Genomic DNA, 27,570 nt, shown 5'->3' with positions numbered 1-27,570 from the left:
CATAGAAAACCTGCGCTGTTTGCGATTGGCGGTTTGCAGTCAATGATCTATAGAGCATCGATAAACAGTAGACGGTGCAACGTTGATCAAGTCGTGATGGCAGGCCCTTGATTGGGAAAGCCACTGTAAAGAAAGAGCAACTGGACATTTCGTTGAGGTCTGTGTAACTGGCAGAAACATCAGCTCTGCTGGTAAACATCCAAATTCCTCCCTCTGTGCCCAGTGTGCAGCTGGCTTCCAATATTGCTGAACACAACGGAAGAATGGCGTGTGGATTATGGAGCCCAGCGCTGGCTACTTAAAGATGCCATGCTGCCGGCAGGGCAGCGTTTCATTATTTACCTCGCTGCCAGCCGCATGAGATCAGTGCTGGAGAATGCCGCAGAATATGGAAATTAAGATTGTTCGATGGTCGGACAACTCCACAAATGAGGGGCTTAAGTTAGGCGCAGGAATGCGCCAGTAATTCAGTAGCAACCGCAGACGGCGCTCTGGAGAGGAGTCGGACTTTCATAATGTATGGTGATGTCGGTGAGAACAGTTTTGGGTGAAACTCTGCGGAACAAATTTGCTGGCCTTTGCTGCGGTATGAGAACTGGGTCTTCAACGGATCGCAAGTTTCTCTCGTTTGCTCTCGTTTCCCCGGTTTCAGACGTCTTTTTTTTTTTTTTTTGCTTCAGCTCGTTGAGCACCTCCAAAGGTTTACTTTGTGGCCCCTTCAGTGCCGTGTGGCCACGGTTTAGGGCCCCCAGTTTGCCAGGTTTGTTCTTTGTCTCCTTTAAAGAAAACAGCAACTGAATAGGTCTTCTGGGAGGTCTGGCATTGAAAACTTGCAAGCATTTCATGGAAGGATCCATGTTTGGGGCATTGCCACTCTGAGCTCAGCAGAGGCTTACAATGGCACATTATGTTGAATAATGGCTCAAAAGTGAGCAAATCTTTGTTTATTTTTTCTCCCTTCAACTAAATACAAACTTTGTAGCACAAAAGGTCAGTATTAAGAAGAACATTGCGGACACTTCCACTTGGAGCCATCCTGTGTGGAGTTTGCATGTTCCCTCCTGATACTCTGGGTTAGTTCTCCCTGATACTCTGAGTTGTTCCTACAACCTCATACATGCCTGTATTGTAGCATCTATTTATACAAAGTTGAAATACCTGTCCAGGTTTGTTTTTTTACTTTCTGTAAGACCAATCCACGACCAAGGTACATTCTAATGTCCACAATAAGAGGCTTAAATGATTTTAACATGAAATGCTGCAGTTTGCCTCGTCCTAATCATTCTTTTTTTTTTGCATATTTCACTCAAAGAAAATGCACACCTTCATATTGAACTATGCCATTGTTTTAATTGAAATCATGGGCTGTTTCATTTTGAGGTGAATTAATAAAAATGATGGGATTATAGATATTTTATGTTGGGATAGTCAACATGGAGCTGCAGGCTGAAGTCTCAATGGAAACTTCATAGAATTTCTGCGGCGCCGTTACAAAAGCCCATATAAAGTATTTCCATCAATCATCCAGTGACAAGTCACCTTTATGTGTGAAATCACCCCGGTGTTTTGAATCAAACGGTGAACTCACTGGCCTGCACTGTGTGGAGCATTGTGTTGTAGTGGTGCCGCCCAGCTGTCTATTTTAATCCTTCTACGAAGTGACGTGCCGAGCGAGGACAGATGTTTGTATTTGGGTTTTGTTTTGAATGAAACTATGAATGCGCTTTCAAACGCTGCGTTATCCATCTGGGTTGCAGCTTTCCTTAGCTCCTGGATGGCCACTCCGACTGCAGAACTGCTTGATTGTCAGTCAACTTGGAGCGCATCGAGGCTCAGCAGTGGCTCGGGGCAAATGGTCGAAGCTCTAGATGTATGTGCTTACCACTTCCTGTTTGAATGAACTTTGTTTTACAGTGTTGTGGTAAACAACATTTGAAATATAGTGAGCAAACAGCAGGACATGTCGGACTGCTAATTATAGGGATATGAGCATTTGGCTGCTCATTATGGATAAATACATTTTAAGTAAACCCTCTGATGTTATATGTAGTTAGTTGTGTTGAATGAAGCTATCGTTCTTTCATCTATTAAAACACTGGCATTGCACATATCGCAAGTGGCTGTGGGACCTGATTGGCTCAATTTGCCAATTGCAGATCAATTTAAAAAAAAAAAAAAAAGCAAAACGCGGCCTCGATGTGATGTTGTCGATCCCATCAGGACATTCCCAATTATATTACAGAAGATGTAATCATGAGTAACAAAAATAAACAGATTGTCAGGTGGATCATTCAGGGTCCCTCATTTATGATAGTACAGCTAAAATATCAAAGATTATAGATCTTATAATTGGGTCCTTGAGATCCCGTCTTCCCTTCAGCAATAGATGCACTTCTGTCTGTCCAGATGCTTATTGAGATCAACTAACCCTGCGCGTCCAACACTGTCAACATTAACATGTAGATCCTCGTTTCTCTGGAAAACTTCAGGATGAATTTTGTTTCGTCTTTTTTCAGCTGAAGGCGAGTGAGACAGAAAAAGCGTGACTCAGTGATTTGTACGCCCTTGTTTGCTTTAGTTTCACACTCTTGCGTAACCTTTCCCTCTGTGCTGCACGGTGGAAGCAATGCCAAGGCCATCCATCACGGGCAGGGCCGGCGTGCTCGAACAGCAAATGGCTTTTTAGGCTTTAAACGGTTGTCTTGGAGGATTCGAACTGGGTGGATGTCTTGGTGCAGAGTTAATATGTCAAAGCCTTTCATTTTTGCCTCATGGATCCCGAGCTTTGGCCGGACGAAAGTGGACCACAGGGAAATATTTAAAAGGATTAGACCGAGGCAGTGATCATAACAACCACTTAATGAAGTGATCCACTTCAGCATTAAAGTCCTGCACTGTCGTTCTTTCTGTGCGTGACGGCGTGGCAGGAAAACTTTCGTGTTTCGGGAAATGGGTTGTGATGAGTCCGGACATCAGTCTTCACTCTGCTGCTTTGTGCCTCTGCCCTCATTGTGTATTGTTGGGAGCCCATCTGGGAATCTCATTGTTTCCAACAGCTGGTACAGACTGAACAGGGTCAAGAGTGTTGGGAGATCCTCAGACTTCAGTCGCTGTGCTGCAACGTTTCTCTCAGCTAGATTTGGCCCAAGAAACACATAAAGAAGTTGTGTTTTTCTGTTACAGAATGTAGTTTGTTTACTCTCAGTCAACTCATTTCAAAGGCATTCGGTACATTAATGCTGCATCGGCCAGACAAACAGTCAACCAAACCGGCTCAATTGTGTAGCTTTTAAAATAACTTGGAAAAAAGCAAAAAATGCTGGAACTGAATCAAACACCGCAGGGCCCTGAGGTCCACACTGGTCAGGTTTTATTTAATTAGAATTAACCAGTTTGATGGAGGTCTGAATGCCTCAGTGACCCCTGAATGGATGAATCACAGGAAGTAATGGACTTCAGAAGAAGGATTGTGAGCGATGTTCGCACCAGAAGACTTCCTGCTGCTGATTCGCCGCCTCTGGACATTGTATGAGCTGCTGGTGAGTTTTCAGAATGTGAAATCACCTCCACATTAATGTCACGTCCACTGCAGTGCATTCAGCCCCGCACACAGTATTGTTTTAAAGTGTGGAGAGTTGCGAACCACCGCTGAGGAGGAGTCGGTGAAACGGTGTTACATGAACTTTCTACTGCATAAAGAAAGGGCTCGTTTGGTTTTTTTGTGTGGTGTTCCAGCATGTTCCCGTCCTGGAATTGTCAGAGCTCTCCATGCTGATTCTTTTGAGCTGCCAGAGCTCTTCTTAGGGCTTCATTAAAAACCTCCAGATTAAAATACAGAGCGGCTGTTACCTGAGCTGCAAAACCACACTGTGTCTGCTGCAGAGATTAATGTTCGTGGTAAAGCTATTTTTTGCATGGAGATAATTCCCTGCTGGCCAATGGGATACAAACGCTTCTGCGCCGGATCGCATCTGTACTGACGGCACCGCCAGCCAGGGATCGTAACGCCACAGAATTAGCTCCCCGGCTAAAGCAGAAAGGCTCCGGTGAATCCTCCCGGCCTTGCACGTGGTTAGCAGGTGGACCGACCTGTCTACTTAGCGGGACATGCTGCTTGCTAATGCTGCACACTTGGGCGGGTCAAACGCTCGGGTTGCGGTCAGCTGGTGGTCAGCCCGGTAGTGAAGAGTTGTGATTTATTGTGCAGGAACAGCAGGTGTGAGCATTATAGTATCTGGTCTCTGTTTGTGTTGCAGGCTGATATTTTGCGGTTGGTGGTGGGGGGGGGGGGGGGGGGGGGTTCTTGCAAAATCCAGAGGGTAGTTGAAGAAAAATAGCTGTTGACAACCGTGGAGGGAAATGATCGATGATGACCTCTTCAAATGATTTATCTTGCTGCCTAATGCAGAAATAGTAAGCGACATTTGTGGTCCCTGCAACATAATTCACACGTGGGACAATTTTCAGTCCATATACAACAAGCCTGTATTGTGTACTAACTACTTTACTGTGTGTTGATGAAAACCTGGGCGACCCCAAAAGAGTGTCAGTATTAATTCATCCACAGGGTACTTCTTTCTTTCACCTCAGCCCATCTTCAATGAATTCACGCCTGTAAGGTTTCATATTTTACCCATGAAAATGGTTCTTCCTGAGTTTATACAGTTTTTAAGTGTTTTTTGCAATGGTACACATTCAACCAATTCTGGTTCTTGGCCTTGTCTGGTCAATCTTTGTTCACAGCCTTGTGCAGACTGATGAACATCTCTGCATCTTTACCCTCTTGTTGTTGCTTTTTTCACTGCTGGTGTCAAACACAAAATGTGCAATGATTTTTTTTTAAATAATATGAAAATTTATCTTGGTCTCATGTTGTTATTGTTCCATAAATGAACTGCTGGTGTACTGCGGTGTACTCTCTTAATGTTAATTTGTCAAATATTTCACTTCTTGGGTTGATAAAAGTGAAACCTGATGTACATTAGAGTCATCACATCTAAAGTTGTAAAATGTGAACTAGTGCATCTTGCAGTTTTTACTTTGCTGAGCAAATACAACAAAGTTATACCATAATCCAGGATTGCTGTTAACTGTTTTCAAGTTGTATTTGTCAAATTGCTGATTATTGTCGCCCTCAAATGCCCAAGCGGATGGTGAGATGCACTTAAGTACTTTTATGCACTACAAGTCGAACAAGTATTTTGTTTTCACTGAAAAAGTTCCAGTTTTTTCTCAATGCTTGTGCGCGGTTTAATTTATCAATATATTCCGGACTACATTTATAACGGTCCAAACAGCTAAGACCCAAGTTCGTCAAGTGTTATTGTGGAAAGACAGGTATTTATTTAATACAGTAGCAACATGTTTGTACATATTTACAAAATTTTAAAGAGTTTATACATGTTATGTACATGCTGTAAATATACAGCTTCTCAATTGTAGGTACAGTTTTGAATGATAGGCAGTCGCTCTGGTGGATTCAGTGACGTCAGTGAAGTCTGAGTTGTTGACGTCTCGCCGGTGGCGGCTTCTTTCACACGAGGGATCGAACACCTGAAACGTGACGGAGGAAGACATGAGTACACATGCATACGATCATACAGTGTGAGCACAGTTCACCACACGGTCAAGTCCAGCCTGGAGTCGCTGTATATCAAGTGGAAAATAACTTTACAACAACTGACACACCTTCTGTCGTTGATAATCTCCCTCAGGGGAAGTTTTTAGTTGATAAAGTATTATTGGACCCGTCTTTGCTTTTGTTTACAATTTACAAAGTCGGCATGACATGTTGACAGGCGATCGACACAAGAATGTCGACATGTCTTAATTTGTACTTGTGACCATGTGAGGCTGAATATTAACGTCCAGGTATATTCCATGCGAAGAACAGCAAACATGTTTCTAAAGCAAAATCAACGTGCATGCTGCTTGTAGTACTTAAACCATGTTTTACTTCGTAAATATTGAGCTCAATACATGTTCATTTAATAGACCTATACTTTTATTTTTTTCCCTTTTCCCACATTCACTGAGATTTATTCTCATTGTTCTATAGTCAGGCTTCATGATGCTATTAAATTATTAACTCATTGCAACACACAACATGACCTTACAACTGTTTTACTGAGTTCTTCAAAACATCGCTCGTGTGAAATGATTTGAATCGGACACTTTTATAACTAAAAAAGAAATTCCTCATACTCAGGTAAGCCGTCTCCTACCTCTTGTTTTTCCTCCCGCTAACTTGAACGCCGTCAAGTCAAAGACGCTCTCCATGTGCAGCATTTGACTCCCAAACTCCTGGAAGGTGTCCCAAATGTCTCCACGGCCGATCCTTTGTCTTTTCTTCTCCATTATCATCCTCCTGAGGTGCAGCCCGCTCCTCACTGAGGCCATCTCTGGAGGGAACCAGTCTTTGGAGCTCCTCCTGCTCTCACATGGACTTTTCCAAGGATTCTCTGCATGTTTGCGTCTGCACTGGACAGAGAGACTCTGATGTCCAGGCGAAGTGGTTGATCCCACTGCCATGGATTTTAAGAAGCAGAAGTACACCCCTCTCACATGGGGCCGTGGTTTTCTTCTTGTGTGTTGTTTGAAGGACTGAACGGCCTGTCGTGCAGTGAGCGAGGAAGTGTTGCTGCAAGCCAAGTGCTCAGCGGTCAAAGTCTGTTTATTGAGGATATTGACGCCTCCGACTCTCAAGTATCTCTGACGTTCATAAGAGGTCTTTAAGGAGCCGCAGCCAATAGCGAGATTTCTCAGTTTGTCTCTCTGACGTCTGTTCATATCAGGTGACAACAATTGAACCATAAAAAAACTATTGAATATCGCTCACCTTATATGGAAATAGGCAGTTTGCAGCATAACTACAGTAATGCGGTGAATACAGAACGGATAAGTATGCAATGTTGAAATCTCAATGCAAACTGCATTAGATCAACTGACTTGTCTTGTTTTTCACCCTTTCCCCAAAGTGGAAGCCAATTTAACTGTTGGAGGTAGAATTCAAAACTTCAAGATGCTCTAATGTCGTCCTTATGTTTAAAAACAAAAAAGGAAAGCTTACAATACATAAAAGTGAAAAATATTAGCAAACCTAAATAACTGTGCATTCATGTGTGTGTTTGAGTGTGCATGTAAGTAATTGCTGCGGAGGTAGTTAAGGCTGTATTGCACATATAAAACAGCAGGTATATTAAAGCCGCATTTAAAACTGCAGGATAAATAGCAGAATGTGCAGAGTGGTAATATTGCTGTTAAGTAAAGTAAAAGTAAGCATCTAAGTAAGAATTTCACATGAGGACATTGTGATATTGTGCCTGAGACAATATCACACAAAGCTTAAGGTTCAGGAGGGGACACTTTTATAGTTAAAAAAAAAAAAAGAAAAGTATTCTCTAGTTTTGCTGCTCAATGCAATGGCTCACATTTTTCTGCACATTCTTTATTTACTAAGTTGAAATCCAGAACGGTAACCACGACGAGTTCGGTTGTAATAACTAGTTGTAATATTAGCATTTCGCATTTCGTGTTTAACTGCAGACCTTTTAAGGCTTTTGCAGACTGGAGAGTCCAATAAGTTAATAGTAGCAGACATAGAGAGTGGGCTGTTTCCGACATAACAATGGCTGTCCACTAACATTTCACATTCTACGACATGACACCAAATGTTCATTTTTATTCCGATACAAGTGAAATCCCACAAAGCATGGCCGCATTTATTTTGGTTTCAAGCTGCTTAAAATCAACATGTTAAATATTAGCCTTCATTCGAGATTATGTCTAAAATCCACCTTTGAAAAAAAAAAGGCAATAAACCTATAAAAGATGTCGTTTGCGGCGCTCATCTCTCTTCCCTGCATTCAACCAAAGTGTGTTTTTTTTCCCCCAGTGTGCTGCTGCTGTATTCCGTTTCAACAGAAAATACTTCAAATTGAGAGTAAAACATGCTGCTTCGTGAGGACTTTGAAAAACGACGCCATCGACACACTCTATGCATCATTAGGAGGGTGCCACGCATCGTTATGAGACGTTTAAACACGAGAGAACAAATCGGAGAGGGACGTGATGACAGTGCCAGGAAAGTTTTTCATCTATCAAAGGTGGATTTGTTTTTTTCCCCCTCCCTTGAGGTTTCTGTCCCCCACCACGCTGGTCTGGATGAGAAGTTAAAGATCGCAGCAATGGAGACAAGCTTGAGCTTCTTGCCACTCTTTCTCTGTGTTTGCCGGGGCGGATTGCACTTAGGAGACAGAGATCAGTAAATCAATTTGAGAGGAGTCTGGCAACAGAAACTGTGGCGGTGGTACATCCTCAAAGGTTGCCCGAGGGAGGAAACGAGACAACTAAATAATCCATCAGAAATCGGAGAAAGTGATGAAAGTGGTCTCTCCGTTTTATTTAGTTTTCTCAGAGAGCGTAGTCGTGAAGTGTTGCATTGCAGGTATCCTGTGTGAATGTCTGAAGTGCAAATTGTAACCAGCAGCGCTCTTTCCTCCTCGACACTGAAGAGTGTCTTGTTGCCTGAGCTGTGCCAAGGCTCTGTCACAACCTTTAGGACTCTTACATTATCAGGTTCGGAATCCTCACCGGTTCATGCACCTAAATGAGAAAATATTGCTCACAATCCTCTGTACCAATGTGTGTTTGTGTGTGTGTGTGGGGGGGGGGGGAGGTATGTTGAGGGTCCTTGGATAAGCGAAAGTGCAGGGAAGGGAAGGAAACGAAGGCCACAATGTTTCCTCTCTCGAAGCGTGTTAAGTGAAAATTCACATAACTCTCGTTGAAAGTGGATTAGCAAAAATATCTTTTCCTCTTAGGTTTCTTTCAGACAGGAGCCAGTCACAAAAAAAAAAAGGGGGGGGGGGGGGTGTCCTTATCTAAACATCGGATGGAGTCCTATTAATCAAAGGCAGCAGAGCATGAAATGTAAGTTTAGTTTTTGGAGTCGAGCAGCATGGCAAAAAGTCACTCGTTTTTCACAGTTTCCACCCAAACAGTGGAAGCTGGCACCACGGCGCAGGGAAGCTCAATTATAATATCAGGTTGGATGTTATTACTGTTGATTATGTGCTTTTGAAGACCCGACGTGCCCCGGAGTTCACTTCCTCTCCTCTTCCCTGGTTTAAACGTGCTCTTTGAAATCGAACTCGGGTTGGAGGTTAATGAATCACCGGCCTGGTTCCCTGCTTTACTTCCACCATCGCTCTTTGTGACACTGACGCACAGATACACACTTCTTTTGAACCTGATGTGTAGATTTTGAGTTTGGACTCCTCAAAAGACTTTACGGTCCGACAAACCAATGACTGTGTTTTCTTGACCTCTGTCATGTTCATTTTAGATGGATTTAAAGATTAACGTATGCAAAACGTCCATGTAGTGGTGGAAAAGAGGCCTTCGACTATCAACCCGTTCGTCCCATTTTTATGGACATTTACTCAAATAATGGAAATTGTCAAATAATTTTGTCCTACAAAATCTGCATATTGCAAAATCATGATTTATGTTTGCCATAAGAGGTTACAAGCTGAAAACAAATATTGAGGTTGGTGGTGTAGAAACATTTTGATTTTCTTTTTCCTTTTTTTTATAAAAGACGTAATATTTAAAAGAAACTCTTAGTCAAGGGCTTCTGTTTTTGCAAATGTGTTAATGCATTGTTGATATTTTGAAGTGATTAAATCAGGTCCGCTGGACAAGTCATGTGTCTAGTAGAACTGATTCTTTTGGACTTACTATACACGGCCCATGTACAACTGTTGAAAAATAAAGACTTCCACTTTCCACATCGGGAAACGTAAATCTAATCCAAGCTTAGATAGATTCAAAAAATATTTGTTTAAGATGTTTTATAGTGTATGAGTGACTTTGTTTGGCTCTTATGTTTAAAAATCAAGGATTTGCTCAGCATCTTCGACCCCGCTTCCTTACGTCTTAACGTAACTCAGCACTTTGGCTGTTTTCAGAAATATCAACTCCTGCCAGTTCCTAATTTCTCTGTCCAGTGGGGGTGTTCTGGATGCTTGACATTGGCACTGCACGGCCAGCTTGTTTTCATAAGGAAACGGGTTTGATAGATCTCCTTTTAAGACTCCAGCACGGCGGAGTGTAAGCTGCCATGCTCCATTAGGCCGGAGCTCACTCCAACTCCGGCGTTTCCCACTTCTTGGTGGAGAATGGATGCAGGCTTCTTGATGACGGGGAAACGACTGTTAGATTTGTCAAGTGTTAACGCACCAAAAGTGTGTGAGAAGATCATTTTTAAACACGCGGGTGAGAAATCTCTTGAGAAAGACACAATCAGTGTGTTCATCTCAGCCGGGCCCCCATTTCGCCTTGAGCAAGGACATCTGGTCACTTAAGTTGTTTTCATTACATCTGATCTGGGACACACACACACACACACACACACACACACACACACACACACACACACACTCTTAATGTTTGCATGCTTGACTTATGTTTGCTCTTCCCCTGAGTTGTGCTTGTGCAACATTGGTCATTTTCAGCATCACTGACATGAAATGCTTCACAGCAGTGTTCGTGAAGTTCTCGACTGCATTTTCTTAAAGGTTTCTATATTCAGCTATTGGCTTTACGATGCTTATATGATACTTGTGTGTGTACTTTCTAGTATCTAAATAGTTCATGTTTATCATCTTGCAAATATATGATGAAGGTCTCCCATGCAGCCCACTTTGCATATTGTTAGAGTATTTTCCTCTTTACTGCTGACACACGATCAAGGCAATAGCCTACAAAAATGTGCTGGTACATTGTGGGATTTTTCCTATCCAGTAATGTGTTTGCCTACATTGCGCCGCTCACACTTATGTGCTGTGAGAAGCCTCAGTGGCGCGACTGACTGCAGTTAAGCGGCGCTGAGAGGAGGCTTTGGACTAGATATGATTTGTCTCAATGAGGAGTCTTGACTCTCTGACGGATTCCCACAGAAAGCTGCTGCGGTACAGTTACTTGGCAGAATTTGTGAAAAACTACCACCCCCTAAACTGTGAAGAACCCCAAGGGTACCCAAGAGTCCACATCTCCTGCCTTTGCACATGCCCGCTGGGCAGGCAGTTGACCAGGGTCATTACATGGTGTTTATGACCCACGGAGAGCAGCTGAGGGCCCCCGCTCTGTGAATTTGTGCATCCTTGAGAATGCGGGCCCTGCTGTGCTGCTAATGGGCCCTATCCAAATCCCCCCCCACCCCTCCACTGCCACTACCGATCTCTCCTCAAGACAAGGGTTGTGATATCAGATTTCTTCTGCTGTGAATTCCTCCAGATCCTGCAAACACAAACCCTGCTGTCATCACGACTCTTGGCCGCGTTACATTTGGTAGCACTTTAGATGCACTTTTTTTGGTTGTTTGGACGGTCAAGTGACATTCATGAACATTACTGATGGCACTGTGTGACAACAGAACGCTGCTCCAGTACCACCGGAAAAAAGAAAACCCTCATTACTGCTGTGTTTGACCAACACAATGTTGCCCTAAAGAAAAACCTACACAGCAAGTTAATAGCGTGGAACGACAGTTCTCTGGATCTTTTAAAATTTGACTGTCACAGTTCTCTTGCTGTCATTGTGACTGTGGTTTTGTTTTGCAGGTGGCTGTGTTGGCCAACGATGGGGACGCAGTGTTTATCCGGGAGTTCACTCTGATTCGAAGAGATCACCTTCCCGAAGAGCCGCTTCACGACAACAGCCAAAAACCAGAGGACCCCGTGAGTTTTTCCCCTTCAAATAGTTCAGCGCTCAATATATGAGAACGTTCCCTCGGTAATTTACCAACGAAAATATACATACATATCTGAGGGTGTCAGATAAAAAGTGAATCAGCTCATAAATCTGTAGCAGTGCATTTATGTAACTCACGAGAGCAGAGGAGTGAAGAATCATGTACGTCGCACCTCAGTAATGAGTTTGTGAATGATGACTGTGGGATCTTGGGAGAGGAGGTGTAATCTGACTGCACGCTGACCCAGCTTGATGTGAACCAGGGCAGCGCGTGCAGGCGCACACATTTAACACCCGTTGCATGTTCGAGGGTGGGGTGCGGGTTTTCTTTTTTTTTTTTGCCTCGAGTTACTCCCACTTGTCATCACCTTTTGATGAGACATGAATCCTTCCCGGAGACGTTTCCTGAAGCCGCTGCTTCACCCAGATGTTTTATCTAATTGGGTGGGGGAGACGGTTTGAGCTGCTGCTGTCACCAGTACTGACGTGAAAGCTCACGTCTCACTATTCCTTTGTCTTGGCGGTATTATAGACAGGCTGTTAAAACAGATTTTTATTGATATAAGATGCAGTCTCACATGTATGCGCATGTACACACTCACACATGATCACTGTTGGTATAATAATAATGCTTCTCAGCACGTCCCCCTTTCTCATGTTTTTCCTCATTTGTCCCCTTTGCATTGGAATCGAGAAAACCAGATGTAACTTGTCGGATGTTTTTAGTAACTAAGGCGTTATTCTCCCTAAATAATCACTGAAATTTGCCAACTTCTGCATCGTCAATGTGTTTAACCGTTCTCATGAGCTGCTTGGATCCTCTCACTGGAACTAAATCATCCTCATTAAAACAAGTAATGCGCCAGTTTGAAACATGTATTTCATTTTTCTCTATTTTAAGACGATAAGATCAAAGATCAATATGGACCATGCTGCTTCCAGTAAAACCCTTTCATCTTGATTTCCCTCCCTAAACATACGTTTTGCTCCTTCTTAGCTTCTTACGTGGTCTGTGATATCCCAAAGGCAGGCTTAATGGAAAAACCATTTCAAAACTCTATTAGGAGTCAAGAAGTTAAGCACTGTGATACATGCTTACAGGGCTGTAGTTAGAAACCACAAACAGCTACCTTTACAGCAATTGGACTTTATTCTGTAACCAAGTAGCTGTGTGGTTTAGGGCACACTGACCTCAGGAAATCTTTTGAATATGCATCAGCAAAGGTTTTGAGGGATTTTCAAACCTCAGACAAATAGTATTTATAAATCTAATCCTACTTGCTGTATTATTGCCATCTGAGCCTCAGTCGCTCTTTACGGTTACAGTTATCATCTATTGCTATCAACATGCAGGTGCTTCGATTTTGACAAATACATATATGTTTCCTTCATGGTAAATATAAGTATTTTAAAGTTCAGAGAAGTCTATTGAAAGATGCAGAAGCTGGAGAGAAAGCCCTTTAAAAAAGAAAAGTGATGCCATGTCAAGTGACTTTAGTGGGATGGCCCCCAAATATTATCTAAAGTATTTAATTGAGTGGCCATAATGTGATCTTTCCTTCATGTCTGACTGGTTTTTCCTTTCATCGCTCAGCTGGTTTCAGTCTCGGTGTGCCTGTGGCGCTGCTCTGCGCTGGATCTTGCTTCAATATTAAAGCTTGATTTCAAGCCAAGATAAACGCAGCTTAATTACCGCACCAACCCACGAGGGGGATCGGTGACTCCGAAGCGTATTCGCCTTCTCTTGTTTAACTTTCACGTGCCAGGGTCGGTTGGTGGGCAGTAAGACTGACCTCCCCAGCACCCTTCACCCTATTCCCCCAAGAGGGCCACAGATGAATTGTTCTCTCGGAGCGAAAGTGTTTTTCCTGGCAGCCCCAGCGCGAGGTCTTTCGATGGGATAGAGGCGTCTTACACGGCGAGGGCCTGACATACCTCTGTAAATTAACCCATATTCATTATGTGATGGCGTGCATGTCCTGCAGAGCTTCAGTAATGTCAGGTTTTAAGTATGTTTATTGGGTTGAGAAGTTCCTGATTCAGAGAGTGCGGGGGGTCTGACGGATGAGACGTTGGCTGCTAAGTCTTGAGAAAGACTCAATGAGTAAGACTATAAAGATAAACAGAAGATAAGTCCATAAATAAAGCCGAGGCTATTCCCACTCTCAGAGTTTGACCAGGAGTGACTGTTTTTAACCACCGTGTTTCTTTGATTTGCTTCAGTTTTGGAAAAACAAAAAAGATCATACGAAGACATGAATTTATTTGGTTTTTAATGCCGTTCAACAATGGAAGAAAGTAATGTGAAAGATTGAAACTCAATCTCCTTTGAGGTCCCGGTTTTAAAAGCAATACTTGGGTGGTATCCACTGCTCAGCCTTGAGGGGTGATGGACGAGCGAAAAGAAAGGAGGACAGGGAGCAAGTGCTGTAAATGTAAGAGTTTGGGAGAACAGAGAAAAAGCAGACTTTGGACAAAAGAAGAGAAAGGAGATAGGAGAGACTCGCCACACGGTTTTCTCCTCAGTCGCTCTGGTCTAGACAGCAAATACGATCATCCTGTCAACAGCAACTTTAAATTGGGTTACTGAAAGCTGATCCCTCATTTACTGAATGTGTGTGTGTGTGTGTGTGGTTGCCAGTGTCTGTTTTACTGTGTGCGATAGCGTTTTCAAGTATCCATGTAAAGCGTTTTCCACATGAAAGCATGTCGTGTTCAAATATTTCATGGAACATCAAATTAACCAGTCATTTCAGCACTTTTTTTTTATTTTTAATACAACTGCAACAAAATAGATGACCGGTTAATTCTGTTAACCCACTTGACGCACAGGTTTTCACTGGTGTCTCTTTTATTTTGATCAAGTCATTCGGATAGAATTTGGGGTTTGTGGCACAGAGATATATTCTTTTAAGTTTGGGCAATTTATTTTCAAGCAGAGGCCTAAAAAAAAAAACCTGTTTCACAGGGTTAAGGCATGTTTGTTTCTATTTTACGTTTCCTGGCTATTGTGACAAGCTGGATACTGTAAATCACTGTCCACTTGTTCTCCCTCCGCAACTCTTCTGTGAAAAACGGCTTCTCAGTTTTGTTGCCTTGTAACCTATTTAAGTACAACGCGGGTCAGAGTGATTGCAGCTTTCGGTCACACTTTGCGTCAAACACTCCAGAAATCACCAGGATATTATGGGTTGTGACCGTTCAGTGGTCGGTAATGACGGTCATCAGAGCCCCATTTTTTTCGCCTGATGTGAGGGCATTTCCACTCTGCATGTTTTCACATGTTTCAACCTGTGTGTTTGTCTTTTGCCTCTCATCTTTCTCATTGTTCTGAATGATGGACGCATTGTTAGACATCTATTTCTGTCTGGCCTCCTGTCATCATGTCTGCTGGACTTTTTTTTTTTCTTTTTTCCAAGAAACTTGACAGTGAATGTGAGCCGAGAGTCTTCAGAGTTATTGAAGCCGGGCCAGGAGAGCCCCTAGCCAGACAGGGTGGCGAACACGGGGCGCACACAGTAGCCATGACAGCAGCGTCAGAGAGCGGTCCATTGCTCGGCCGCATGCTGACTTGGCAGCTGTGTTTTGCGTGCAGCGCCAGGTGGAAAGGGCAACAGTCTTGCACAATTAAACACTTCATTTGTCTTCATTAAAAGGATGGACATGTTGGCTTTGGCGGGAAGACAGGATGTTTAGGCGCAGGGTTTTTTTTTCTACGCTGTGCCCCCTGGTGTTAAACATGTCATGTTGGAAGCTCTGGGCCATAGCTCAGGTTCTGATGACTTGGCTGAGCTCGTGCATATATCATCTGCAGCAGTGGCAGGAGTATTGTGTGCATTTGACTGACGAAGCTGTTCTGCATCATTGACTCATTGAACATCATTGAACGTTGACTCTGACGGACCTTCATACTGCACTTTTGCTTAAAAGAAGGTGACTTGGAGAGTTTTGCTTCTCTTATTCGTACGCGTTGGCTGGCCGGCTGGTGTTTGGCACAATGTGAGCGCTGATACGAGGCCGAATCCCGAATCTCTCTGAGAAAGTGCTGAGTGCTGGTGAATGTGGTGCAAAGCCCACGTGGCTTTGGACTGAGGATCTTTTTCTCACCCCGGCGCTTGTTCCATCAGCATGTGTGTTCAGTAAATCCCTGGCCTGCGCCGTCTTCTCCCCGCTTGATGTGGTCTCCCGTCAGTGCGCTGTGGGTATTGGAGCTGCTGAGGTAACGGGGATGAGACCTCGCCGCAACGCCCACATAACAAAATATGGCCGAGTGTGTGAGTGTATGCAGACCGCCTGCTGCTGGCTGCACACACACACACACACACGCTCCGATTCGCGCAGCACACCCTCGTGTAATCCCACAGTTGTTTGTGTTTGCATGCTGACGTGTGCATGTGCTGGAATATACGTACATGTGTTTGTGATTTCTGCGCCTTTCGCGCTCGGCGTATCGCATGTCACCTCTTGCAAAACTGTGTCTTTGATTAATGGGGGGAGAAAAAAAAATCCCTCTCCCTTCCTCCCCCATCACCCTCACATGTTTCTCTCCTCACCCTATCTGCTCCTCCTCGGCGTGTGAAGGCATGCACACATTTTCAGGCCCAGTGATTGATTTCTAATTGTTTACATTTTAGTCCGCTACTCCCTGTTGCAGATGTTTGTATTCTCCTCCGTGTTCTGTTCAGCACGCATTCACACAGGCATGAACAGACCCACAGAGAAACACATACATACAATGGGGATGAGCTGGAGCCACAAACTTTCATCCAGGAGCTTTTTTTTCCTCCTTCTTTTTTTTTGGACGGCTTTACATTGGGTTTTGGCACGCTTCGTATTAATTGCCTCCAAGAGGCGATTGTTACTATTCGTCTCTTTACTTTCTGGCTCTGAATGGGCACATGGAGAAGATCCTTCAAGGTCTTTGTCATGTTTGTGGATTCATTACAGTCGAATAAGAGCATATTAAGCTATATGAAATCATGCCAGAGTTTTCTAAACAAGAAAATTGCTGCCAAAATAATAACATCTCAATCAAGCGAGTTTTTCTTCCAGCTCAGTGCCATTGAAAGAGTCAACGATGAAGTGAAACCGTCCTGTTTTCCACTGTGCGCCTGTTGACTTTACATAAAACGACTAGCTGTCAAGAGGCTGCTCCCAACTTGAACGGCTTCAGCGGCTCCTGTGCGAGCGAGTCCTTTACAGCGGACGCTTGGCTCGGGTGGCTCGCAGTGCGAAGCCGATCTCCAGCGTAAGCAGCGGTGTTAACCTGAGTTACAGCAGTAATTACCTGCCGCTGAAGGATCCCCGCCACCCATGCAGAACGGGGTTTAGGTGAAGCAGTGGGCAGGCTGCAACCCAAAACGTATCCCTTTCTCTTTAATGTGGCCCGTCACTGCTCCACGCTGTGGGGGATAATTGTTTACTGCGCTGTGGGTAGAGCAAGCACATGCCGTCTCCTGGTTTTCCTTATGCGTTAGGCTGTGTTCTGCTCTGGTCATGGGGGCCTTCTATACACTGCTGGATGCTTGTAGCAAAAGGTCAACCAGCTAGTATGTTGTCCACAAAAAAAGTGACGGATTTTTATTGCTTTTGTAAGTATAAGGTAATCTGAGCCGACTGCACCTGCGGGAGCCAGAAGGAAAACTTACAGAAAGCGAGGAAGTTGTAGCGCCTGAGTACGAAAGGCTTGCTGTGATTCTGTACTGTAAAGAGTAAATACGAGTAAATACACAGAATAAATAAGAGCAGAGAGACAGACAACATGCATGCATTCATTCATTCATTCATACTTAGAGAAAATTCATCAAGTAATACAGTCCAAGGAAGCCGGAGCACCCGCATGGAAACTCGCAAACGCCACACAAAAATGGACCAGAATGGACTGCGGCACACTCACTTCACTTTGAGGCGTTGCCAAAACAAGAGCAATGATTTCAAAATCAACGTAACTTTAAGAAGTATAAGACTACGAGGAGCAAAATGCATGTATCTGTGAAAATGTAGAAAGCAAAAGTAAGACGCCTACAGTATTCTGGTGTAATAGAGCTCTGCTCATGTTGCTGAAGGGTAACACATTGTGGCTTGGCTGGAAGTGATATTGTGATAGTAGGTTGTACAATTATCATCATCAAAGAAAAAAATGTCTTGAACGTATAAGGTTTTGTTTCAATTTGTCTAGATACAGTTTTTATGCCCTCGCATTCTTGGAAGTTCTAATTTTCGTGTTTTAAAAAAAACAACAGAATTGATCTCAAAGCGAATCATTCTCAGATATGTTTCCAGCAGTGGTTTTATTGAAGGAGTCAGTATTTTTAAGGAGATTTTAAGGTTCTTTTTAAGGAGATTTTAAGGTTCTCAACGTCCAGCTCTCCCCTCAGCATCTTTGGTTGCGAAGGTCTTAAAGCAAATTGAAAGAGGGATTTGGTCCGAACGTGGTGGTCTCCCTCTGGTGCATGCTGGGGAAGCAATCCCTGCAAACTGCTATAAGTTGTCTGAGCGTAAACAAGAGAGAATCAGAACCATGACGCTTTGTGTGTATGCGCGTGTTTGCCGCTGACACACGTACTCCCACACAACACACACACACACACACACACCCGTACAAGCTGGCTTTGTCCTTCACACCCCCCCAGTTTTCGCTCTCAGGGAGCCCTGGGAGAGAATTTAATCTGTTCACAAACCACAAAATTGAAAAATGACCCTGATACTCTTCCAGGCTGAGACGTGAACAATGCTTGCAACACAAGAAGGCACACTTAGACCAAATCTTTACTCCACACAGAGGGAAGCCTTTCGATTCTCTTCAGGTTGGGCTCCTTTTGCGTGCTCGGACATATACACACACACTTTAATTTTTCGAAGTCGTAGTGCAGCGGTGGGGCATGAAAACACTGCTGCTTTGTAAAATAGCTTCTTAAAACTGTTCAAGTCTCTTCGGCCCTGTGTTTAAATGCAGAAGAGCACATTGGAGGCACTGAAAGGAGGATACCTGACCTGCACACACAACTTCGACATTTCAGCACATTGTTTTGCCTTTATTTGAAAAAAATTTAAATTTTGAAGAGATTGTGAACAAGTTGAGGTTTTTCTTTTTTTAACTTTTTTCAATGTTTCTGTTATTTCTGAATTACTCAGGTTTATTGAACAGCTCTCTGAAATTGAAACTCAAGTTGGTGTCCTTGTATATTCAATAACAATAAGTTGTTTGATAAAGCACATTTGCATGTAGTTTAGTTATTCTAAATAGGGGAAGGTATGCATGGCTGATGACTTTATTTATTTATTTATTTTTAACAACCCCCCGCTGTCACCTGCAGTACACAATTATCCAACAAAGCTTTCTGGATTATTTTAAACTATTAGTGGAAAATTGTAAAAAATTAGCCGATTTTGGTATTACCATAGTACAAACTTCGAAAATTGCCAAAAACACATAGTTATAGTTGGGTTTTTTTGTAATCTCTGTTCGATCAAGCTTAATTAATTTTGGATTAGTAGAAGAAAGGTCCTTTTTATAAGGTTGAAAAAAAGATTTTTAATTATTTATTAGACAAGGTAAAACTTACTGTATATCTATCTATCTATCTATCTATATATCTATATATATATCAATGTTTTGTGAATTTCCAGGCACTGTCTTGTTGCTTGTCAGGTTTAGACAGTAAAGATCTAAGTATGTCAAGTTGCCTTCAGTTGAACTAGATACCAACATTTTCCTATATATCTCCCGTAAACAATTCCCGCCTTGACGAGCATCTGGCGCTGCAGGCGAGGTGCATCCTCCCACAACAGGCACGCAGATTTCCTGGATTCCTTTCCCCCATTTCTTCTTCTTCTTCTTGATTCTTAAACCAAATCACAATGAAAGGTGGCCCCGCCGAGTATTGAAGCTTCCAGATTTATGAGCCCTGAGTGAACGATGAAGGTCCCGGGGTGAAAATGTGGCCTGCAGGCGTCTGGCCGGAAGCCAGGGTGTTAGTTGACTGAAGACAAGCCATTGGGGTTTTGGTGTTGCATCGTCCCCGGACGAAACGTCCGTATTGTCTTGTTGGTGCGTCTGTAAAGATAGTCCATCTGTGATTTATGATGTTAATCTTCTCTTCACGTTGCCGCGGAGCCAAATCTGTTGAGAGGAAATAAAGCCATCAATCATTTGATCGCCGATGAAATCATTAATAACGTGCAGAAAAGGAGTGAAAGCTCGTCCCTACGCAGCGAGAAAAGGGGGGGGAAAATATAAAATAAAAGGATCGGGTTTAGAAAAAGGAGAAACATCCTTCTAAGGCCCTTTTCCTACTGACCCATATAATATTCAGCACGCTTTAATTTCCTCAAAGTGAGGAATTTACTTCATGCTGTTGGGTTATGATTTGTGGCGCCTTCGGTTTTTACAGGTCAAACCACGAGCAGACGAGCAGCGTTTCTCACCATCGGCTCCCCTGAATGACCTCACAGGGATAATGATAGGGGACGGAGCGCAGAGGATGAGCTTCCCTTCCACGCCATCTTTCACCGGGTGTGATAGACAGAGCAGAGGCGAAGGGGAAACGGAGAAAGAGGGGTGGGGTGGGGGTGGGGGGGAGTTAAACTCCTGGCAGTGTTTCGACCTCAATTGCTCGGTGGCAAACGGCAAAGGGTGCCAATTAGATGGAGGCGCAGAGTGAAGCCCTGCTCGATGAGCTCAGCGTTGCGGCTCCCGTCTGGCACACGCAGACAAAAACACGACCCGGCGCTCGAACACTGGGGGGGGGGAGGTGGGGAGGTGGTGGAGGCGCTTCTTCTCCTCACATCGTGTTCGCGGTGCAAGAATTCGATGACGACAGCACGGAGGGAGAAAAGTGTTTGTGTTTGTAGTAGCTGCTAATGATTTAAAGTGTACACACTGGTGCGTGTGATGTATGGGCATGTCTCCCCCCCGTCTGTGGGTCGGCGTGAAGATTTATTTTAACACCCTCTCATTTTGTGTCTGATGCCAGGAGCCATGGGTTCATGTAAACCTCTGCCTCAGCTGAGCGGGCCGGGACCACCACACGCACGCCGACGCGTCTCGTCAGTGTGTTCATGCATCAGACACCGACTCCCTGTGTGTTCCGACCCTCGAGTCGGAGGCTGAAGGGGATATTTGTTGAAATCCCACAAAAAAAACCTACAGTATTCTGGAGTATTACATCTTTTTTATTCTTGACTATATCTGTAAATGTGAAAATGACGACACCAAACTCCACAACCAATATCCTGTACGAGGGAAACATAAAAACTCTCTGCTATTAGTCTGCTGTTTCACCTGATGAGGAGCTGGCGTTACAAAAGGTTGTAGTTTTGTCTTTCAGACACTAGATGCTGCTGTTGAGCCACAATGGCCGCAGCAGCTTTTATTGCAGGTGTTCAGAAATAACTACTTTGTTTTGGAGTTTCTGGAACTGTAATTTAGAAGAGATCAAATGAGAGGGAAAGTTGAGTTTGAATTCTGCTCAGGAGTCACTTTTGATCTGTCTCATTAAGTTTTGGTTTAAAGCTCCTTGTATTACTTTTTTAATCACAATTTCTTGTAAAGGAAAGAAAAATACAACAACACACCCTGTATTTTTGGGTAACCGCTGTCGTCAGTGGAATCCTGAGTTTTATTGATTTTAAGTTGTATTTGTTCTTAAAAATTCCCAAAAGTATCTGAGGGTATCAACTTACTAACCATTGATCACTACTCCACAGATTTATTTAAAAAGAACAATATGACCGACTACAGCTAAGTTTTGGATGGAATATGATAGAAATTCACCAACCCTGTAATCTGCACACACACTCATTTTACTACTTTGGTTTCTTTTGCATGTCGGCAGCGAAAATATATCAATTCCTATTGTGTATTATCTTTTCCAATAAGGAACACAAACACAAGCTGATTTTAATCAAGTCTTTAACATAATCATCCAAAATAAATGTAAAAAAAAATCAGTTATGATGATTTCAGTAATGTTTTGGTTCCATGAATGTGTATAAAATTATACTGTAACTGCAGTAGACATTTTACTGATATTTTAGATAATTGGTCAACTTTTTTTGGCAGTTTATTTCTTTGTTGTAACAATGCTTTTAGTAATAACTAACTGTGAGGAACCCGCCTTATAGAAAAATGTTAAAATGACTGTGAGAGGTGCTTTGTTCAGTTGAGTTCAGTTTAAATCTGTAATTATACACCATTGAGTTTAAAACTATCCTGCATCTATGCACAAAAAAACATCACTACAATTTACATGTATGTAAAAACTCCAACTGAACAAGTATTAGAAATCAGCACTTCGTATTTAGCTTGTCGTTGAAGTGAAGATCAGACTTCGTCTACCATTACTACCGAGGCTTCCACATACACACCAGTGCAAACGCCCTGCTGGTTGGGAGTTCACTACAGTAGCGTATTTAGACAGCTGTGAGTCCAAGGGCTCCTGGGAAAACAGGGTAGAAGTGTTGTTGTTTTTTTTATATATGTGGGAGCGGGCGGACTGGGGGTGAACTGATCCACTGCAGCTCTTTTCCGGTGTGGTTACTCTTCAGTCATGCATCCAAATGTTTCCTCTCCCTCCCGGTCACCTGGGCGAGCGTTCACTTGACACTAACGTCCGAAAGCGGGACGCGCGAGGTTTCTTTTCACAAGCGTGCACTCAGTGATTCTTGTTGTGTAAACTGTGAAAGAGAAACTTGATGTAATTTCCCCGTTTCAACACTAATATAAAGAGTAATGTAGCCCAAGGCGTGAGCTCCGCTATATAAACTGTTTTTTCTCAAAGTGCAATTCGGGGAGTGATGTATTTCTTGGCATGCAAATGTGAACTGCACAATCGCTCACACACGAGGTTTCCGATCTTTTCTTTTGTTCCGCTCTCTTGTCACTTTTACTCTTACGTTCTCCAACGTATTACCCAGAGTGCACTCAGATACACGCTTCGAAGGAGAGCAGCATTGCATACATCCCGTAACTCCATATCATAGATAAATTGACATTCCCCCCCCCCCCCCCCCCCCCATGCAATCATGACCCAAAGTCGTGAAGACATGGAGAACTTTTTTTTTTTTTTTCAGGCTCCTGTACTGTACATGACCGCTGTGTAGGCTCACTGCACTGCAGCTTCGAACTTGCATCAAGTTTTTAACTGTTTCGAGTCCTTGGATTTTTTTTTTTATTCATAGGGAATATGGCACCCTGCTGTCTGAAATCACCATGATTATGGGTCCTTTGTTATTCCAGGGCCTTTCTGTCAAGTTTGAATACACTTCATTTAAATATCTTGTGCAGATTAAAGTCTATCCTAGAAACTATTCGTGAGATAAAAACATTTTAATGCCGTCAAACTGGGAAGTACGTTTTTATACGTCTATATGAGAACACATTAAGACAGTCACACACGTGGAAACACATGCGAAATGTGGGCGGAAGCCAGAGTATCCTGAGAAAACGCGCACATAGAGAACATGCAAACTCCAAAGAGAAAGTCCTTTAAGTCAAAAACAAACGACAAAGACTGGACGAAGGGACAGTTTGAAAAAGAGGGCAGAAATAGAAATATGCCAGCGGACACGAATCGTACGTAACCATGGCCGTCTTCCCGCTCTTTCATCACCAATCGTCTTCAGAATTTCACACACCGCTTCAGTCTGCGATCGTTCTCTCGCGCCACAGCATCGAATGGAAAAACCATCGCTCGTGCACCCCATCGCATTGTGGTTGCGTCTCTCTGTGGACTTGCTGGGTCGATGGCAGAAGCACATGGGCGAGGAATGCCCCGATTGCAGAGCTGTTGCTATGGCAGGCTGATGGATCGTTTCCTTTGTCTGAACGCGGGCGCTGCAGGACAAAGCCCAGTTGATGTGTTGAAGTGCGACCGCTAGAAAGGCCCGTCAGCACTTTCAGCACCCTGCCAAGCTCCGGACAAGGACGCTTATGACATAACAGCCTGTGTCATTTCATCTTTTTGGCTTCAGACGTGGAAAAATGCACTTTTGAGCATAAAGAATGTATTTGTTTGATCCCTGTTTCATGTAAACCGGTTTGAAATGCTTATTGAGAATGTCTTGTTTCCAAACATATTGATTTATAACATAATGGCATCCACAGACAGAATGCTTAATTGTAATCAGCTTTTTTCCAGACACACACATTTTTCACTCAATGTGATCTATTCTGACATTCCCAGCGCCTTCAAATGACTTACAGCCGGAACCAGTAAAAACTAGGACTATAAATAAGTTTTCCTTTTTATAAATACTGTTTGTAACAGGAATAGTACCTTTTTTACTTGCGATTCTCTTCTATTGTTACACTTCACAATATTCTAACTTACTTTTGTTGACTAATTGAATTTCGTCTACATTCTCAATTCTTTAGCGTGGCCTTTGTGGTCACAACATAGTAATATCTTGAACAAGTTTGTATTTTGTCCATATTTTACTTTGAATAAGCTGGAATCGTTAAAAAAACAAAAAAATTAATCTGGTCAGTGTAGCAAAGATCAGAAGACCAAATCACCTTACAATGCTTCCAAACTGGCCGGTACTTATTTGAACATCAGTAAAAGCCAGCGTTTTTCATCCAGAGACGAGCCCTCATCATAAAATGAGTAATGGCTTTAGAAGTGTTTTTGCTGAAAACCTGAAAAGATTCTGTGAATTTCCGTCTCACAAAGGGAATAGGAACAATGTGCTCCAAGTGTCATCCATTTATTTTTTTTTTTTCTTCTTTGATGGTTTCCATATTTGTAGGTCATGTAGAGGTCAGAAGAAGGCACTGGGGTACACACGTCTTTATGCTCTCTGTGTAATTGCGACACCATTTAACCAAGTTTAAAAAACAAAACAAAAAAAAAAGGTTAAAGCCTGCTTTGACCACCTTCAGCATATTACTATCACTTTCACTGATCAACCCGGAGCCAAACAAAACACACAATACATTTTGGACAATGGAAAACACATGTAGCTGATGTGACTTAATTTCAGGGTTAAAAACTTGAAACTGGAGCCGCGTGTAGCGCATACAGGAGATCAGACACGTCGTTCGTGGCTAAGAAAGGCTTCAACTCTCTTTGAGTGTAAAAAGTCCAAACTCACACATCATGAATAATAAGCTTCTGAGACAAACCAGGTGCCTTTTTTTTTTTTTTATTTGGAGCTGCTCCTTTATGTCTGCGCCCCCCCCCCCTCAAAAAAAAATAAAATTGGGGTGAACTGTTTGCGTCTCGTTCTGCAATTATGAAAGATGTTAACAAGAGAGTCTGTTTCATGTCTGAACTGTTTTATTGCTTTGAGCTGCATCTCTCTTTGGTCTCATGTTGTCATTAAATGGCTTGAATACCAGTTGTTAGTCACTATTCTTACGTATTTTTCTGGTTTCTGAATATGTGAGTCGGTTTTTCCATCGCATCTGTGCTTTATTTTTCGCACACTTTCTCACTTTTTCTTTTTTTTTTTTTTTTGCACAGATCAACATTTTTATATGCGACCGTGAACTCTGACCTAATCATACATGTTGTATTTACAGCTCTGCAGTCCTGATGGCGTCTGGTGCAGCCAAAAAGCTTGGGTTTCACACTGTTGATTACTGTAAATGGCTGCTGCAAATGACCGCAATATTTTTTAATCATCACGCGAGGCTTCCAGAGACGACCTCTGCGAAAAGCCAACCTGGCTGTTGAATTCTTCGGGAGTCCTGAAAAAGTGCTTCCAACTGCCTTAGAGAAACTTTTAAGTGGATGATTGAGTTATTAATCTTCTTTAAAAAAAAAAAAAGTCATGAGTGGAAAACTGTGACACAGACGGAGGATTTAACCTGTGAAGTGAGAGAAGATGGATTTAATGTAATCAGTGGAGTCATGATTGCAATCCAACGAGATGCTGTCAAACAAGGTTTTACCTCAACAGAACCCAAAGTTAACAAAAGTAACATGCATGTAGCGCATTTAAAAAACAATAAAAACAATGGTCTCGTCATAAATGAATTATTTAATCTGAAAACTATCAACAACTTTCTGAAAAAAAAAACCTAATGAAATCCAGTATTTATGCCTATAATTTGGCACCAGATGTGACATTTTTAACAAATTTTAAGCAAAACAAACGTGGCCAAGTCTTTCAATGAAAGGCACATTTCTTTTAGGAGACACAAAATAAATTTCTTGTCACTGTAAAATCAAGCTTATATCTTCTTAAATCTAAAACGAGCAGCCACATTAGCGAGCTGGACCGGGAGACATCAGCTCACATTCTGTTTTCATGAACGTCTCCAGTGCCGCCGAGCTTTGCTCACATATCGAGAATGAAACTCGTCCCTGAGAATCATCCCCTCTTCCTCTTTCATCCTGAGTTCTACCTCTTTTATTTTTTTATTTATTTATTTTTGTCATCAGAAACCAAAACAAATGAGATTGTCAGACAGGAAGGCGTTGAACAGAGAAAGGGGATGTCGTGAGCAGGATGTGTGCTGAAGGTGAACGGCCCCAGATGGAGCGCTGACGTCTCCTGTTCAGTTTCACGGCACCAAGAGGGAGAGGATGTGCAATCAATGCTGTCATGTTGGTCTGCGAGAGAGGAACCTCCTTCACATGCCGTTTTCTTTACAAAACAAACCCAGCATCCATCGTGTTTAGCTGAACCTTGTTACCTGGTTGCTTCAAGTAATTAGAGTTAGGCCTGCCAAGACATTTTTCCAAAATTACATGAATTACCTGACTTTGTAATAATAAATTGATAAAGTTGAAGTTGAGAAAATAGTTTGAAGTACTTTGCTTTTTGGATTTAATCCCAAAATGTTTGTATCAGCCCATTGAATGTTTATGGATTTGTATTTTTTTGATTATACATAATAATGTGTGGGAGAATGAGCCCCGCTCACATCTTGAATGTTATTCCCTCTACTCTCGCGCCAACAAATCTCAAACTGCATGCCAAGTAGTCTTTTCTTTTTTTTTGTGGGGTTGAATGTCGGATTTCCTCATGTTTTTCACATCATGGGACAATATTATTTGGTTCCATAAGAAATAAAAAACACAACCCACGTCGTGCTGGTTAGATGGTAAAAATCTGTTTGGTCTTTATATCTAGTCTGTAACTGTTGTAACAAAAGAGAATTTTATGATATTCTTTATTTTTAAAAGTTATTTTCCTCCACAAGTTCACTGGACAATCGGCAGCAGCTGCATTGTGTATTTTAATTCACAGGGAAAGCCTTTTCAGTCGTGACAGCAACAAGAAGTAAACGTAAGAAAGACGCATCAGAACAATAAGCTATGACAGTGAAACGCTGGAGATACGAAGCTTGATGATCGTTCTGGCACGGCTACATAACCACCCTTCAATCACATTGGCAGGTCGGATTTAACCACTTTAAAGTCAAGACGCTTTTATTGATTTCCTACACTGAAAGTACACTTTCGGAAAACGTGTGTAAACCTTTCTGAGGAGCTGTAATACCCAGATGATGTGGCAATAGGGTCTCCATATTGAAGCACATGGGATCAACTTGTCGTTGGCTCGTCCATAAATAAGCCCTGATGCTTAGCGTCTGCCCAGATCTGGACGCAGGTCCCACGCTCCCCGTTTCCTTCCAGCCCACCTTGGCGGGCCAGTTTTAACTGACTCCAGCGGCTTTACGCAGCTAATTTATGCACATCCCCTCTTTTCATACCCTCTTTAAAATGCCACAGTGGCCGTGGTCGAGTAGAAGAGGGGAGGAGAGAGAGAGAGTGTGTGTGTGGAGCTGGTGTAGTGGGAACCCTGATGGTCTCAGCCTGTGCATTCACCAGAAAGCTCCTAAAACATACGAGTGCTTTTCGA

The 27,570-nt window shown here is 42.8% G+C and overlaps 1 protein-coding gene across 2 annotated transcripts in view; it reads left to right on the top strand.

Annotated features, from left to right (window-relative positions):
- LOC308123763 (ADAMTS-like protein 1) overlaps positions 1–27,570 on the top strand; it is an 88,453-nt gene that overhangs the window by 21,363 nt on the left and 39,520 nt on the right. For both annotated transcript variants that reach the window (XM_080486422.1, XM_080486423.1), the window contains exon 2: positions 11,625–11,741. In XM_080486422.1, the coding sequence (XP_080342548.1) occupies positions 11,625–11,741 (117 nt within the window). The remainder of the gene's footprint in view (positions 1–11,624; positions 11,742–27,570) is intronic.

Source organism: Lipophrys pholis (assembly GCF_963383615.2).
Source record: "Lipophrys pholis genome assembly, chromosome: 18".
NCBI classification, from domain to species: Eukaryota; Metazoa; Chordata; class Actinopteri; order Blenniiformes; family Blenniidae; genus Lipophrys; species Lipophrys pholis.
Note: the sequence above shows the minus strand (reverse complement) of the source record. Positions and strands in the feature narration are given on the sequence as shown.